Source organism: Anoplophora glabripennis, unplaced genomic scaffold, assembly GCF_000390285.2.
Source record: "Anoplophora glabripennis isolate ALB-LARVAE unplaced genomic scaffold, Agla_2.0 scaffold10, whole genome shotgun sequence".
In the NCBI taxonomy this organism is placed as follows: domain Eukaryota; kingdom Metazoa; phylum Arthropoda; class Insecta; order Coleoptera; family Cerambycidae; genus Anoplophora; species Anoplophora glabripennis.
The window spans coordinates 1,955,720-1,973,377 of record NW_019416481.1 but is presented as its reverse complement, the minus strand read 5'-3'; the positions used below and the strand labels follow the sequence as shown (position 1 = coordinate 1,973,377).

At 33.7% G+C, this 17,658-nt stretch overlaps 1 protein-coding gene across 2 annotated transcripts in view; it reads left to right on the top strand.

Moving 5' to 3' along the window:
* The window catches only part of LOC108903677 (synaptic vesicular amine transporter), a 126,416-nt gene that overhangs the window by 88,344 nt on the left and 20,414 nt on the right, over nucleotides 1-17,658 (top strand). For both annotated transcript variants that reach the window (XM_018705941.1, XM_018705933.1), the window contains exons 3-5: nucleotides 14,117-14,287; nucleotides 14,695-14,845; nucleotides 14,942-15,000. In XM_018705941.1, the coding sequence (XP_018561457.1) occupies nucleotides 14,117-14,287; nucleotides 14,695-14,845; nucleotides 14,942-15,000 (381 nt within the window). The remainder of the gene's footprint in view (nucleotides 1-14,116; nucleotides 14,288-14,694; nucleotides 14,846-14,941; nucleotides 15,001-17,658) is intronic.

Sequence of the window (17,658 nt, the reverse complement as noted above, 5' to 3'; positions counted from 1 at the left end):
GTCCAGTGTCAGACTGACAGCATTTTGACCTATTAAGCAAATGTGCTTTTTGGCTCTTTTTGATGGGTTTAAAGTTAAAAAAACATTTGACATTTTGACATTATTCGAAATCTGGCAAAGTCGCCTTAGGTCGTTTCTAAGTTGTTTATAAACAAGGCTACATAAAAGTTGCAATTTTGCTGATTTTGAATTATTATTTCTAAATGGTTGATTTTCAAATAGAAAGTGAAGCAAATGCTGCCTGCGAATTTTTATTGCTCGAGAAGTCGAAAGTGTGCTACGGACGAGCTTATAGAAATTTCAAAGAATGGTGCCAGAACAAAAATACTGGTGTTTCTGAAATGTCACTGCTAGCATATTTCATTGATAAATCAAGAACTTAAAATTTCAAAAATTTCGATGACATTGTAGTTACAATTCCAGATTATAAAAATGGTATGTCACGTACGTTTACAATTACTTCTCTTCTGGTTTTTGTTTGTCATTTAGAAATTCTCAAGAAATATATCAAGATTAGATTGGAAATTAAAACTGAAATTTCACGCTTTTTTATGCGCTATCAAGCAGGTAGATGTTACAACCAACCAGTCGGCAAGAATACTATAATTCTTAATAAGTTTTTGAAACTAGAACATCCTGAAACATATACAGGCCATTCATTCCGAAGAACGTCGGCAACGTTACTGGCTAATACTGGAGTTGATGTATTAGCAATCAAGAGACATGGTGGGTCGAAATTAGCCACAATTGCAGAAAGTTATGTTGCTCACAGTTTAAGTAACAAAAATGAAATAGCCAACAGGATTCTTTATAATGACACTTCAACTCCAGGTTCTAGTAGTACGTCGCATCATGCTGTTTTAATGGATCAGACAGATAATATTGAGCTTCCGGTGACTGAAATGGAGCGGTCAAATCATTTTGAGAAAAATGTGACAATTAGTAAACGCGAGGGGAAAAATTATCCAGATTTTATAAATGTTACTAAGTGTAACTGTACAATTAGTATAAATATTCATTCATAATGATTAATAAAATGTAATGTTCATCAAATATTTCTAACGAGCGTTCAAATAAAAACGTGGTCGAAGTTGGCTCTGACACATTGGACGTAGGGAGTAGCTTATAGCGACCAACTTAACCTCATTTCTCAACGAGCTGTATAGCAGCTGTCAGTTTCAATAACGTTAATGACTATATAACTTTATTTTAAAGAATAATGGTGATAACAATAACAAACAATTAAAGGAGCTGCGGAAAGTGTCCCCCTCCTTGTTATAACAATAAATTAAAGCAGCTGCTGAAAGTGTCCCCCTCCTTGTTCCAAGCACTTTTCACACCTGTTTCTCAAAGAATTAAAGACATTTTCTAAGATGCTCGGGGTATTGTTAATTTCACGAATCTTGTCTATAAGTCGAACCTGCAGATGGTTTAAATCAGGAATAGGCAGTTCAAAAATAGTGTTTTTAAGGTAAGGCCACAAAAAGAAATCACACGGCGTAATATCACATGACCTCGGTGGAAATTCATGTTCAGCATTGAGACTTATTAGTCGATTTTGGAAAACTTCCCTCAACATATTCATCGTCTCGCCTGCCGTATGTGCCCTTGCGCCATCTTGTTGAAAGTAATAGTTTGTTAATTTCGTTTTCTTCCAGCTGGTTAACAAAAGGAGCGATAATTTCTTCTCTATACCTTTGCGCAGTAAGGGTACCATTAAAAAAATAGGTCCATACATCCTCCTTCGATTGAGAGCACACCAAACTCCAATTTTTTGAGCGTGTAAAGGGCCCTCGACAAAAAAGTTATCTGATTTTTCAGAAGACCACATTCTCTTCATGAGAAAAAAAAGGTGATATTATGAAGTTCACCGTAGTTGTTTAAAACCATACACAAAATACAGCCAGTCGCGGAAAATCAACTTCATGAAGTTCTTGCTGACAAGTTAAACGATAGGAGAACAAACGCAAATTTTTTTTTAACACTGTGTGGCAGGTACCGACTGATACTCCCACCATTTGTGATAAAACACGTACAGAAGTTCTTGGCGCATTTTCCATTATTTGTTGGACATTTTCTTTTAATTCTTCAGTCCGCTTTTTAGGTCGGCCGCTTCCTTCTTTTCTTGTTACACTGCCCGTTTCACGAAAAACATTAACACAACGCTGAACTGCACTTTGAAAAATTTTGTACTCAACAACGCCGGGAAATTGATTTTAAAATTCTATGAAACATTCCTCAATAGAATACTTCCATATTCCATCAATCTTGCGTCCATTTCTAAAGTAGGACTCTATGATAAATACTTTTTGTTCTTGAGAAAACACCATTTTAAACGCTTTTTAAAACGAAAATATTCAAATTGATAGCGGCGATATAACGCTTTGACAGATGACGTTTAAGTTCATTTGCTATACGCTACGCCCTACGTCCAAATTTTCAGAACCAACGACCACGTTTTTATTTGAACGCTCGTTATTTATTTGTTCATAAAATATGCATTTATAATTCGAAATCGCTTTTTTTTTAGGGAGGTGAGTTACCTCACTTACCTCACGTTGTCCATAGCAACTTCCAAATCCACGGCAAAATCCACTTACCTCCTTAAAAATAATGTATTTAGTCTATTTACTATAGTGGGAGCAGATAAAAATCATTAATTCTGTGAATTTCGAAGGATTTCCTAAACACTAGTTAAATTGGAAGAAAGAAACTTGTTTCCGAAGAAAATCTGAATTTTTTCTAGTTCCAAGCCCGCGCCTGTCGATTTTTCACATCGGGAACCTTCCTCAACCCCAATTAAAAGTGAAAAGCGTCGATCGGCCGTATGAAAGTTAAATCCGAGGGAAAAGGGCCCCGACCAGAAGGGGCGCATCCATTGCAAATGGCATCTTGACTGAACCGTCCGCTCTCCGCTCTTATCAGAGTAATGGTTTTAGTTATCCGGCGCTAACAAATGCACTCATCCATTTTTAAACAGGCTGTCAACAGCGACACCCTATATTTCACCGGCAACTAGATGTGTCCGCAATCTGTTGATTCTCCGGCTTCACGCTCCGCTAAAATTCCATTCCATGTTTAATTCAATGAGCCACTCGTTTAACCGCTAGATAAAGTTTAAATGTTATAAAATTCATTGGATGCGGCGCTATAAATACCCAGCCCGCTACGAGATTAAGCGTCGGCCATCGGGAAGCAGCAGCTCTCGTTGAAATGAGCCACAGCAATTAAATCGGTCGCTAGACATTATCGTTCAATTCGACGGGACGACAAATGTACTAAAATGTAGCCAACTTGGCTCAGGATCATAAAAACTGTTTTCTTAGTGTAATAAATGGTTAGCAGTAACCACCTTTAGGGTCCCTCTGCTGCAAGACCTTGATTAATTTTAATATTTTTAAGAAGCTTGAAGTGTAATAGTAATAAACCTTAAAATCTCAGCTAGGTAAAAGAAAAAATTAAATTTAAAATAATTGTGCATGATTTTTCAACTGAAATGTAACCATCTTTCTAAACCATACGTTAAAGAAAATTTCTAATATTTTCATAAAAGTGTTTATAGTCGAGGAGTGATCTACAGCCGGAATCAGTGTACGTTTTGATCGGAATACGGCGGGAATACATCGAAATAGCCCGGAATATGACGGAATAATGTGGAATATGACGGAATAACCGGGAATATGACAGAATAATAATAATAATAATAGTAATAGCTTCATTGCTCAACAGTTACCCCTTTACAGAGCAATTTTATTTTTCTACTAAAAATTATAAATACTTAATCTAATTACAGATACAATACAAACTTAGTACATTAATTACCTAACAATTAGGTATACAAAAAAAATACAAAGATAATCCACATATCATCAAAATATACCTTCCTGACTGAGTAACTGTATAACAACAACCAATAAACGCCCAAAATTATCAAAATTAGTGTCACACAAGTGGCATAATTTATTAAAGTTACAACACATTACATATAAAGGTGATTTTAAAGTAAGATTCGTTCAGGAATGTTAAGAAAAAAGGTTTTCGTATGTCTTGAGTGTTCTCTATAGGTATATTAAACAGAATTTGAGACAGAAAGACAGAGCAATCAATATTGTTATGTAATATTTTGTATAAAAAAGACAGTGAAGAAGATTTTCTTCTTACGTCTAAACTGGTAATATCAAACCTTGTCAGTAACGTATTGTATTGAGTATCAAATTCTGGATAATTTCCAACTTCTTTAAAGTACAAAAATTTTAAAAACTTCCTCTGATTTTATAACACTGATAATATGGATCCCAAATGATGCAACCATATTCTAATTTAGACCTGACAAACGAGTAATATAATGTTGCTAAAGTTTCTACAGTTCCTTAATATAAAGCCATACGATTTTGCTGCCTCATTTATTTTAGTTAATATGTGTCCCCGAAAAGATAAACTATAATCAAAAAGTACACCAATGTCCTTATCAGTTTCATAGCGAGAAAGCGTAATGTCAGTAATAACATATTCAACAATAATAATAGGTAGTCTGTTCTTGGTGTAAGAAACAATTTTACATTTGGGTATATTAAGATGCAATTTGTTATTTGAACACCAAGTTTGCAAATTGGTTAAAGACTTCTGTAATATTACGCAATCACCTATGGAATAAATCGATGTAAAGATTTTCGTATCATCAGCAAATAATAGCTTATTGCAGTCAACTACTTGACAAATGTCGTTAATAAAAATTAAAAATAATAAAGGCCCTATGTTTGAGCCCTGAGGGTCTCCTGAAGTTGCAAACTAATTGAGTGATACAAACCCATTATATGAAAAAATTGGACTCTATTATTTAAGTATGATTTAAATAGTGATAACGCGTTGCTGTTGAAGCCAATTCGACAAGTTTCTTTAAAAGGATTTGGTTATCAAGTTTGTCAAATGCCTTTGCAAAATCTGTATAAATAGTGTCCACTTGACCTTTATCTAAATGTATCAGATACAAATTTATAATTTAATATAATTTATAAATTATCATTTGTATCAGATACAAATTGAGTAAAAACTATCAAATTTGTAACAGTGGACCTGTTCATCATAAAACCGTGCTGTTCCACCACTAACTGACCTCTAATAACATTGTATATACAGTATAGGTACAGTATAATAAATAAAAAAAGTATATCAAAGTGTAATAAGGAGCAGCAACAATATGATCGGATTTGTATTTGTCGCCTGAAAATTTGTGTGACTTTTGAAAACGTTATTTAGAAGTAATAGAAACAAGTTTTTTACTTTAACACCCTGTATCTTTTTAAGAATCAACTTTTGGACTTAGGTAAGTTTGGTAAAATCGCAATATTTTGATGGGTAGAATCCGCTGTTGCATCATGTATCATTACTTAAGGGACATCCTGTATTTGCACCTGTTTTCGAGATATGAACGGTTTAAATCGACATTCCTGAAATTCGGAGAGGTTTATTAAAACTTTTTCTTCAAAACGTAAGTACAGTCTCTAAGATATTTGTACCAAGAAGACCCCTTCGTCATTTTTTTGGAATTAACCGCATTCGACACCCGAGGTAGAAAGACATTGACGGCGTGGCTTTCACCGTAGCAGCTTGCAGTGCATACTTACTGTGTTTTGCACGTGTATCGTCCTGTGCATTTTTAGTGTAATTCCTTACTAAAATTGGTGAACATTATCTGTTAAAAAACTACACTTTTTGAAATTTTTTCAACTCTGAAGTATTTTTGTAAGGGGTCGAAATAATCAACCTCTATGACATTGTTTCTTATAATTTTTTTTGCGATAAATTTTTTTCCTTTTAAAAAATATGTCTAAAAAACCCCATTCATTTACTAACTTTTTAAACTCTTCAGGTTTTTTCCAAAAGTTAAGGATTTATGAGAAAAAAAATAAATGTATTGTAATGCATTTTTAAAGAGATGAGCTGCTTAACACAAGTGTATTTTGCCGAAAGATCTAGTGGCCTTTTCTTTGCAATGGAATCCATAGAAACAAATGTCAATGTCATTTACTGTTAGTGTTTCTTATTAAATTTGGTTTCTTTAGAAGATAAAAAAGAAAAACAAGTTTCAAGTTTTTATACCAAAAACTCTATTAATTTTCATCAGAGAATCGCCTTTTACATTTTTTTGAGTGTTATTTACATACACCCTGTATATTTTAATATTCTGAAAATAACGCAGAAAATTTCAAGGCGCGCCCCTGCTGTGGTGAATTGTTACAGTAGTTCCGATAACAGAACTTTATTGGCTTATTTTTTTTTTCTGTAATTTTGATTGTATTTAAAGTTATGTGACAGATTGAACGGATTATAAGACAAATAACGTTTTAGNCATATTCAACAATAATAATAGGTAGTCTCTTCTTGGTGTAAGAAACAATTTTACATTTGGGTATATTAAGATGCAATTTGTTAATTGAACACCAAGTTTGCAAATTGGTTAAGGACTTCTGTAATATTACGCAATCACCTATGGAATAAATCGATGTAAAGATTTTCATATCATCAGCAAATAATAGCTTATTGCAGTCAACTACTTGACAAATGTCGTTAATAAAAATTAGAAATAATAAAGGCCCTAGGTTTGAGCCCTGAGGTACTCCTGAAGTTGCAAAGTAATTGGGTGATACAAACCCATTATATAAAACAAATTGGACTCTATTATGATTTAAATAGTGATAACGCGTTGCTGTTAAAGCCAAATTCGAGTTTCTTTAACGGGATTTGATGATCGAGTCTGTCAAATGCCTTTGCAAAATCTGTATAAATGTGTCCACTTGACCGCCTTTATCTAAAGTATCGGATACAAATTGAGTAAATACTATCAAATTTGTAACAGTGGACCTGCTCATCATAAAACCGTGCTGTTCCACCACTAACTGACCTCTAATAAATCTTGTATATACAGTATAATTTCAAAAATTTTAGAAAAGTTGGAAAGGATAGACACCTATAGGACGATAATTTTCAATATTCACTTTGTTGCCATTCCGAGGAATGTCAAGGAATAAACCGGATTACTTCCAATATATTCGGAATACACTGAAATAGAACAGAATAACAGAATAAGACCAAGAAATATTGTATAATAGCTCAGAATACATGGCATAAATAATAGTAACAGCAACATTATGATCGGATTTGTATTCGTCGCCTCAAAATTTGTGTGACTTTTTAAAAGGTTATTTAGAAGTAATAGATACAAGTTTTTGACTTTAACACCCTGTATCTTTTTAAGAATCAACTTTTGGACTTAGGTATGTTTGGTAAAATCGCAATATTTTGATGGGTAGAATCCGCTGTTGCTCCATGTATCATTACTTAAGGTACACCCTGTATTTTTACCTGTTTTCGAGATATTAACGATTAAAATCGACATTCCTGAAATTCAGAAAAGTTTATTAAAACTTTTTCTTCAAAACGTAAGTACAGTCCGTACGATGTTCCAAGAAGACCCCTGCGTCATTTTCTTGGAATTAACCGCATTCGACACCCGAAATAGAAAGACATTGTACTGTGTTTTGCAGTTACGCAGGCGTGTTTCTTGGTAAGTGTATCGTCATATGCATTTTCAGTGTAATTCCTTCCTAAAATTGGTGAACATCTCTCAAAGAAACTACACTTTTTGAAATTTTTTCAACTCTGAAGTATTTTTGTAAGGCGTTGAAATAATCAACCCCTATGACATTTTTTTTTATAACTTTTTTTCGATAAATTTTTTTACTTTTAAAAAATATGTCTATTCATTTACTAACTTTTTGAACTCTTCAGGTTTTTTAAAAAGTTAAGGATTTATGAGAAAAAAATAAATGTATTGTAAAAAGATGAGTGTATTTTGTTGAAAGATCTAGTGGCCTTTTCTTTGCAATGGAATCCATAGAAATAAATGTCAATGTCATTTATTGTTACTGTTTCTTATTAAATTTGGTTTCTTTAGCTTGATATACATGGAAGATAAACAATAAAAACTATTTTTTTTTTTTGAAATTTTTAGAGGGGTGTAACTTTCCAGGGGAGACTTTTTTCAAAAAATTTTAGCCCAAAAACACCTATTAATTTTCATCAGAGAATCGCCCTTTACATTTTTTTTAGTGTTATTTACATACACCCTGTATATTTTAATATTTTGAAAATAACGCAGACAATTTCAAGGCACGCCCCTGCTGTGGTGAATTGTTACAGTAGTTCCGATAACAGAACTTTATTGGCTTATTTTTTTTTTCTGTAATTTTGATTGTATTTAAAGTTATGTGACAGATTGAACGGATTATAAGACAAATAACGTTTTAGCTGTGACTTTGTCGGTATTACTTCGATTTTTTCCAACTTTCCTTAAACTGCATACGCACAAAACGGATTTAATATATACCTGTTAGGCAACAATAAAATTTTCTACCGGAACCAACCCGACCTAAGCGAACGCAGCACCTCTCAGGCAGCCCCGGGCTGTGAGAGGGTACTTACTAAATAAGCGTTGTTTGAAACTGAGATTGATTTCAAAATAGATTACGAACCGGCAGCTGAGAGCTACTTAAATTATGATGCGCCTGCTTGATTAAGTTTGGATTCCAATTAGGTGACCGTAAGTCAATCAGGGATCGATATCACGGAGATTATAATTGCAAATCGCCGGAAAAACTGATAAGGGAGGGGGGTTACAGATTTAAATTGGAAAATATTGCTAGTTCTTCATCTAGCGCACCTCGGGGGATGGAAACTGATGCATTTCTGGTTGCCTAACTTATACCGAAAAATGGTAGAAAACAGCCTTTTTTTATTCCAATATATTTTTTTAAAGCAATGGAAGAAAGTAGTAAAATTTCATATCACATTTGGCAAAGTATAAATGAAGACAGTAAAGCAAAAATTAATTGGGATAGGTAAATAATTCGTGAGAAATTAATTTCTAAATATGAAGGTTTTTTGGACTTTTACAAAGAAACGATTATTTCTTCATAGAATTATGCAATTTTTTATACAGTTGTCTTTAAATAAATAAACTGATTAGACTTTATTTCATAGTTTGTTCATCACTTTATTATTTAAAAAGTTTATTGGAATAAAATTATTAAAAAATATTCATTCATGAATAGAATTATCTCCGACCTTTAATTCGCTTGATTTGTAATAGATGTCGCACAAGTAAAAATTTATTTATGAATGGACTCGGGTTATTTTTAACGAACAGCTGTTGTATGTGGTTAATTTGGTATAACCTGATTCTGAATTGGTAGTCATGGTTTCTGTTAATTGATACGTAAATATTTAAAGAATGTCATGATCATTTTAGATATATTTTTGTATAAAAGTATATAAGTAACAGTGCAAGTCCATACTATTATATAATTTTAGAAAATATGAAATATAAACAATTTTTAGTTTATTTAAAACCATAATTTATAATTAATATACCTATATTAGTATCTACGGTTAGTGGATAAGAGGGAAAACATTTTTATTTTCTATTCTACTAGAAAAAGTAATTCGTGACAAAAAATATTTTGCTTTTTAATTGAATACGTTTGTCATGAAAAACTGTAATAAATATATATACAGGGTGATCAGAAATTTAACAAAATTAATAACGTTGAAGAATAAACTGCTTTTGTTTTTGATAATATAAAAAAAATGTTAATAAGAAAAGTTGTTCATAACGGAAAGTTACGTTATAATTACGATTTGTGAATAAAGCGGCTTACTTTGGTATAAACAGAAATGGAAAATATTATATTTTTAATAATTAATATTAAGTAATTCTTGATAAAAAAAATTTGCATATTAATATAAATAGAATTTTAATTGTGAATATACATAATAATGAGAAAATATAAAAAATATGTACGATATACTTATTTTGTCCAAAAAATGTGTAAAGAATTATGTACAAAAGGACGATTTGAGTCTAAATTTTTTTTATGAGAAATAGGTAATTCAGTTCACTTCAATTGAAAAAATAGTTGTCTTATAGGTACTTTAATACCTCCAATATAAACAGAAATTCTGTGGAACAGTGTAGTTTAATAAATATGTAAATAAATGAAAGTAATAAAGAAGTAAATAGAATAGGTACAGTAGAACAGGAAAAAATTTAAAAATTCATAAAATAAAATTATTTCTTTTTATTAATTTGAGTTTCTATAATATATTCTGGATCCATACATCTTTTTCCCTGTGGAATATTTTTGTATATTATTTCTGGTAGTATACAATTTTTATAAAATTGTTCCAAATTTGTTGCCATTGATTTTTTCCATAATTCTTCATATTTCTTAATTTGTTCTACATAGAGTGGGTTGTTTTCACCACTATAGGTATATTACGAAATAACATATAGACTTCTTCCGGTTCCGTATCTGAAAGTAAGAAAAGAATTTTACCAGATAATATTTGTTATAAACATAGATAATTATACATTTTTACCTATTATGCTTTTGATTTACCATAATGATATATCTAGTCATATATAGGGTGCCACAATAGTGCGATAAAGTTTAGTATAACTGCCTGTAGTAGTGATACGAAAAAAGTTACTTGCTCGGATTCACATTTTATTATTATTTCCATTATTCATTATTTTCAGACCGAATTAAACGTTCAGAAAATCTTGTTTTTGGCCTGAAGATTTTGCCCTATACAACTATAACTGAAAATAATTATAAACTTTGTCACACTATTGGAACAGCCTGTATGTGCATTGCAACGACAATATGTCATATTTATATTACGGCTAAGTAAGCGGAAAGTCCATTGTCGCATATGTAATTTTTATTTTCAAATAATCAAATACAATACCTACATATTTATTTTAATATCTATTATTTACTTGAATTTAGTACTAAGTACAACTATGCCTAGCAAATTGTAATACTTACTCTGTTAATGTTTTTTCCTTCATATAAAAAATAGTAAACTCCACAAATAAAATATTTCGCAGCCACAACGCAACAATAAAAGATAACAGCTCAAAGATCCATACAAGAAATAATTACATTCGCACCTACTCTGGTCCGAATCCATATAAGTACTAAAATGTAGAAAATAATATGAAATAAAACTTTTAGTTGGCTGCAAATATTATAAATTTGTACAACCACTTGCCATCCTCCTTTTTTGTAAATATGTACATAATAATATGTAGAAGATAGAAAATAGAAATATTTTCAGAACAAAAAACCGGCGGCCGCAAATTGGAGTTTTTATTATTTTATTACCCTTCTCTTTTCATATGCAATTATGAGATAGCAAGAGAGTGGGATGGACGTATAGGCCGGACAACTCATTGTGCACGTATGCGTGCACCTGGCATTTTCTCGTTTTTTTTAGGTGTGTTTTGCCGGAATTTGAATGAATGAAATAATCGTACTATTTTTACTATAAACGTATTTCCTGTAGCGACATCTATATGAATATTGTAGTACTTTGTTAGATGAAACGGGACTTCAATTTCCGTTCTTAAGTGAGAAATCTCCAGGGATCTGCATCAGTTCATATTTATCTGTAACTGTACAGACAGACATAAATGAATTTGCGTTCCTATTCCTTGTGGGACACCTGTTTCCTGTTTCCGCTGCTTTACGTATTTTGTTATTCATTTTAAATTTTTGTTGAAAACGGTTGGCTTTAGAGATATTATCAAGATATACATTTTTTAAGCAGAAAAGTTAAAGGAAACTATTTTTCCAGCCCAAAGTGAAATACACCGTGGCACAAAAAAGTTTTGGCAGTTTAAATGCGTTCTAATGGTCGTTTGTGGCGCCCTCTAGAAGATACAACGAAATCGTCGATAAAATCGAATTTCTCACCCCAAAAAACCCGGATACGAAATTTCACGAGATTAACTCGGAGTATTCGAAAAATATTAAAGAAAATGTTATTTATTTCTTCAACTTTGACACCCTGTAGCTGCGTTATTATCAATTTTTGGACTAAGGCAAGTTTAGTTAAATCGACTTATTTTGAGCCGTATCCGGTGGAGCGTTATACATATCCTTTAGAGACATATACAGGGTGTCCCGTTCATGTTTCAAAAAAACTTGTGTGCAAGTTCCTCATGGAAAAATAATAGGTGTAGTTCATGTAAAGTTTCATTTTTCTCGAAAATGGTACATGCTACCAAATTTCGACAAGTATACCTTTTCTTTGTAGTTTGCTTTGGAGTTTACAGAACCGTTTATAAATGTAATAAATTTTAACTTTCAACATTTTCTTTCGATTGTACCCCTCCAATTACCTGTATCCGTGACACTGCTTTTCAGAAAGAAACCATTTGCACATTATTCTTAACGCATAGTTGATGTTTACTCGTGTACAAATTTAGACATTTTTATCTATAGCCCATTTAAAGATAATTAAGGAAAACCACTTGGAAAGTAACAACTTCAACACACTGTATCTCGAAAACAAGGCGTCTAAGAAAAAAACTTTACATGAACTACCCCTATTATTTTTCCATCGAGAACTTGCACACAAGTTTTTTTGAAACATGAACGGGACACCCTGTATACAGGGTGATTCATTAACAATGGGAAAATCGAAAGCTGAAGATACTACATGAAATGGTGACCATTGGCGCAAACATGCCTTATCCGAAAGTTGATAGTTTCGGAAATACAGGGTGTTGAAAGTTAAAATTTTAAATCGTTTTTTTTTGCGATTATTCTGAAAATATGTAGGTTAGGAACTTGAAAATTTGTGGAACTATATTTTTTTGGGCGACGAATTGTTTGAAGAAGTTCCACTTTATTTAAGAAGAGACACGTGGTTCATGCACGACGGAGCTCCACCGCATTTTTCTTGGCCAGTGCGTGCATATTTAGATGCAGTTTTTCCAAATCGCTGGATTGGTCATGTAATCATTTTTGCTTGACCGGACTTCAATCCTCTTGATTTTTCTATTTGGTCTCGAATGAAAGATATAGTTTACAAAGAATCTATTGGCTCGTGTGAAGAGTTGTGGCAAAGAATACAAATCGCTGCCAACGAAGTCAAACGCAATCCCAATATGTTGTTTCAAACTCGAAGATCTCTCAGAAAACGTTGTGTAAAGTGTGTAAATGTCAACGGTGGATTCTTCGAACACTGACTTTAAATCATTATTACGAATTTCATTTGTTTTATTGTTAATTGTTGTAATAACACGAAGAAACACTTGGTTTGTTTCGCTTTTAATTTCTCGTATTATCAAAACATAGTGTTCGTTAAATCGATTTTTCTCGAAAACGGATCGAGATACCGAAATGAAACAAGAGTACATAATTAATGGAAAAATGATAGCTCTTTCAGGTTTTGAATCAAGTTTCATGTTAAATATACAAGGTAAAAAGTTATTAACTAATTTTTCGGTAAAATTGGTCGTAAGTGGCGCCCTATATGAGCAATGCTGAAATTACAACACGCATCTTATTCGTCGCCTAAAAAAATATAGTTTCACAAATTTTCAAGTTCCTAACCTACATATTTTCAGAATAATCGCAAAAAAACGATTTAAAATTTTAACTTTCAACGCCCTGTATTTCCGAATCTATTAACTTTTGGATAAGGCATATTTGCGCCAATGGTCACCATTTCACGTGTAGTATCTTCAGCTTTCATGTTAATGAATCACCCTGTATAGATATACCGAATGTTAATGACTTGATATGTTTTTATTATGGATGTGATATACTCCAGTGGCGGCTGGTGATATTGTGAATAGGTGAGGTCTGTGGCTCTTTTACTAGGTGGACAAGAAAGAAAAAAAAGCGCCGCAGCCAAAAATTTTTAAGAGAGAACAGGAAAATCATTAAAAAACATTCAAAATGCCTATTTTAAATAATTTGACATATGCACCACGGATCGTACAGGCAGTTTTATGATCTCAAATACTCGCAAACCGTATTTTTCACCATAAAATTGCTCTTACGATCCCAGGTACATGAATAACTAATATTTCTCCACATGCACACTAATCCCCTCACATTACTTCCTCTTTTCCTTTATCGTTGTTTCCTCTTCGACCAACCGGCTCCTTATGAATATCCCGAACGAATCGATTAAAGCCATCACGAATGTTAACGCCGGTCCGATATCGCTAATGTGTTGTATAAATGTTTGCTTCCAGTGCCGATCATCCCGGAGTTTTTGTACGACATCAATCATCCGGATGCACCCCTGGACGGACACGTTAGGGGAACCACCACCACCACCACGCCGCCGCCGCCGGTTCCCATCTCTTGCCAACAGATGAACCAGAACATCAACTATTCTAACACCGCGGCACCTACGGAAATATGTGAGTAGCCAGCCCTTATTGCCTTTGTTATTTTGACAAAAAAAAAACATACTTTTAATGTTATAAGATTTTTAAAGTTTATTGATTTCGAGCCCCACATTGGGCGCCAAATATAGGTAGTATTGTAGTCACATTTCGAACAAAATCATTCGCTTACAATGGATTTACCCTAATTTTTTGTTATGAAACAGTTGCTCTGATTGTTCACTAAATAAAATGTGCCATGATTTCAAATCCGAAAATCCACGAAGCTTTGGAAATTTTGAGACACCACAAAATGAAAGTAAGAATTCAATTTCGCACCTAACATTTCACAAATGCCACCCAGATCATAACTCTACTAAAAATATTTTTTCTTTTTATCTTTTCCAAAATTGTCTTCAATTTTGACGTTGCTGTTCTTATAGATAATTTCACGACCTTGGACCCAGAAGCTGTACAACAAGAACTGCGCCACAAGGATCTGGTACAGGAAACTGTGGAGGTGGGCATGATGTTTGCCTCGAAGGCATTTGTGCAGTTGTTGGCCAACCCATTCGTAGGTCCTCTAACTCACAAGTAAGAAGCACCATTTTTTTGCAATAGTTATTATTAGAACTTTAATATATTCAACGCCGCCTGTATAACTCTGGTCTAAATGGTTTCTTGTTACAGAATTGGCTACAGCGTACCCATGTTTGCAGGATTCATCATTATGTTTCTCTCTACTATAAGTAAGTACATACTATTATTTTTTTGATTCACTAACTATTGATTCCACCTTATTGAAAGTAGTTACGGAAGGTAAATGTGATAATACAATTATTGGCTGTACCAGTTTCGAATAAGAATGCTCCTTTTTACGTAAAAAGCTATGGACATTAATTTTCTGAGGACAATTTTTGCAATTATTGAGAGATATACAGGGTGGCCAAATGAAAACGAAACAGAGCCATTTTAAGGAACTGTGTCAAGATTGTAGAAAAACGCTCAGACCCGTCGATTTTAGATTAAAGGGGGACATTTTTTGCTGGTATTTTTGACTCCGCCACTTTCACCCCCAAGCAAGGGTAAGTATCACCCCAAAATATTTAAATGGCATTGGGGGTTGAGTAATATTGCTTTTGAAAGCTCTTACAATTCTCTTTACAACAGACTTTAAATTTTTAAAGTTGAAACTTATGTACAAACAATTAGTAACTGTAAAAATGTGTCATTCGAGTTAAGTACGCCAATGTTATAAATTTAGTATTTCCTGCGTTACATTGGTTTTTGGCGATTTGTTATCACTTTCGTAAAAAAACACAATTGTAAAAAACAGAAATGAATGCTATACACACACAATGAACGTAAAATTAGTGGATTCCAAATTATTTTCTAGTATTATTTGGAAGCGTTGGTTGGTAGTTTATTTAATTGTGTTTTTGAAAATTAAACACTATGGTTTATTCCATTGCGGAAAGGGTAGATATCATTTCGCTTTACTTTATGAACAATAAATGTGCGAATAGAACAGCTCAGCTATTTAATGAACAACATCAAGATCGACATGTCAGGAGGAAGTATGTTCTAGAGTTAGTAAAAAAATTTCAAGAGACAGGGAACGTAGCCAATAAAAAACGAGAAATTGAAAAACCTATAGTTAATGAAGCTAGTGAAGTTGCAGTTTTGGGACAAGTTCATCTTGATCCTACATTAAGTACGAGGCAGCTGGCATCTGTGTCTGGGATCAATCGAACTAGCATACAAACCATTTTGAAGAAGAATAAATTCCATCCATACAAAATACATTTAGTCCAGGAACTTCATGAGGATGATTATGACCGCCGTTTGCAATTTTGCGAAATAATGAGTGAGCGAGCAGGGAACGATCCACAGTTCCTTTTTAACATCTGTTTTTCTGATGAATGCAGTTTTTTCTTGAACGGGACGGTAAATCGTCACAATTGCCGCTATTGGTCCGATTCAAACCCAAGAGTTTTTCACGAGGTGCATACACAGCAACCGGAAAAATTAAATGTATGGGCTGGAATTTTCGGTGACCGGCTGGTGGGTCCTTTTTTTCTACCTGGTAATTTGACTGGCCAAATGTATTTGCAATTACTGGAAGACGCTATTGACCCTGCCTTGACTGATATTATTGAAAATGTTCCAGAGTATGATGAAGATCATTTGATTTTTCAACAGGACGGTGCTCCTCCGCATTATGCGTTAATTGTCCGTCAGTATTTGGACCAACGTTTTCTACGGAATTGGATTGGGAGAAGAGGCAGCATTGAGTGGCCTCCACGATCACCGGATTTATCGCCCCTTGATTTCTTTTTGTGGGGATACCTAAAAAGTAAAATCTATAAAACACAGCCAGCGTCGCTGGAAGATTTGCGTCAAAGAATCGTCGACGAATGCCGTCGAATCACTCCGGAAATGCTTCGGAATGTGCGCGAACGTTTCGAACAAAATCTTTATTCTTGTATGGAAGCGGGCGGTCATCAGTTTGAACATTTAATCAACTAAGTAGTAAGTAAGCAACTAAACATAATTTAAATTTTAAAATGTAAATTTTTTTCAAAGTATTGGGCGGAATTATAAAATTTAAAGTCTGTTGTAAAGAGAATTGTAAGAGCTTTCAAAAGAAATATTACTCAACCCCCAATGCCATTTAAATATTTTGGGGTGATGCTTACCTTTGCTTTGGGGTGAAAGTGGCGGAGTCAAAAATACCGGCAAAGAATGTCATCCTTTAATCTAAAATCGACGTGTCTGAGCGTTTTTCTACAATCTTGACTCAGTTCCTGAAAATGGCTCTGTTTCGTTTTCATTTGGCCACCCTGTATTAATGAATTAAATTAAAAGGGATTTAAAGCTATTCCACAAGTAAAGAATTAACTGAAGCTAACAGAACATCTTCAAACTTGAAAGTTTCATGAATACCCTAACAAAAACTGCCGGTATCGTCTTCAAACAAACGACAGACGCGGTTTCTTCATTGTATCCGACTAATTTCTCTCGAGATATGCTTAATGCGACCCCGTAGCGATCCGAGTTTTTCCCGAAGGCAGTCGGTGGCATCTCCATTAGTCCTGAAGTCGGTCCTTATTAGCGCCGCTTCTGCAACTGATTCAATTAGAACCACTTACACGCCGAGCTATCACAAAGCGCCTTCTGATGTGCGCTCTTCAGCGCTAACTCGATTACAGACACTAATGTGTTAAATCAGGCCGTACGGAATCAGTTGCCCTTTTTATTCGTCGATTTGCCCCATATCGCCCGCCCGCCTGCCCCGTTATAAGTTTAATCCTGTTTGGCGCACGATACGCTCCGGTTGTAGATGATCCCGACGACGAGGGGAACCTCGCCACACCACTGGGTACAACATCACGCGGTCGATGGGA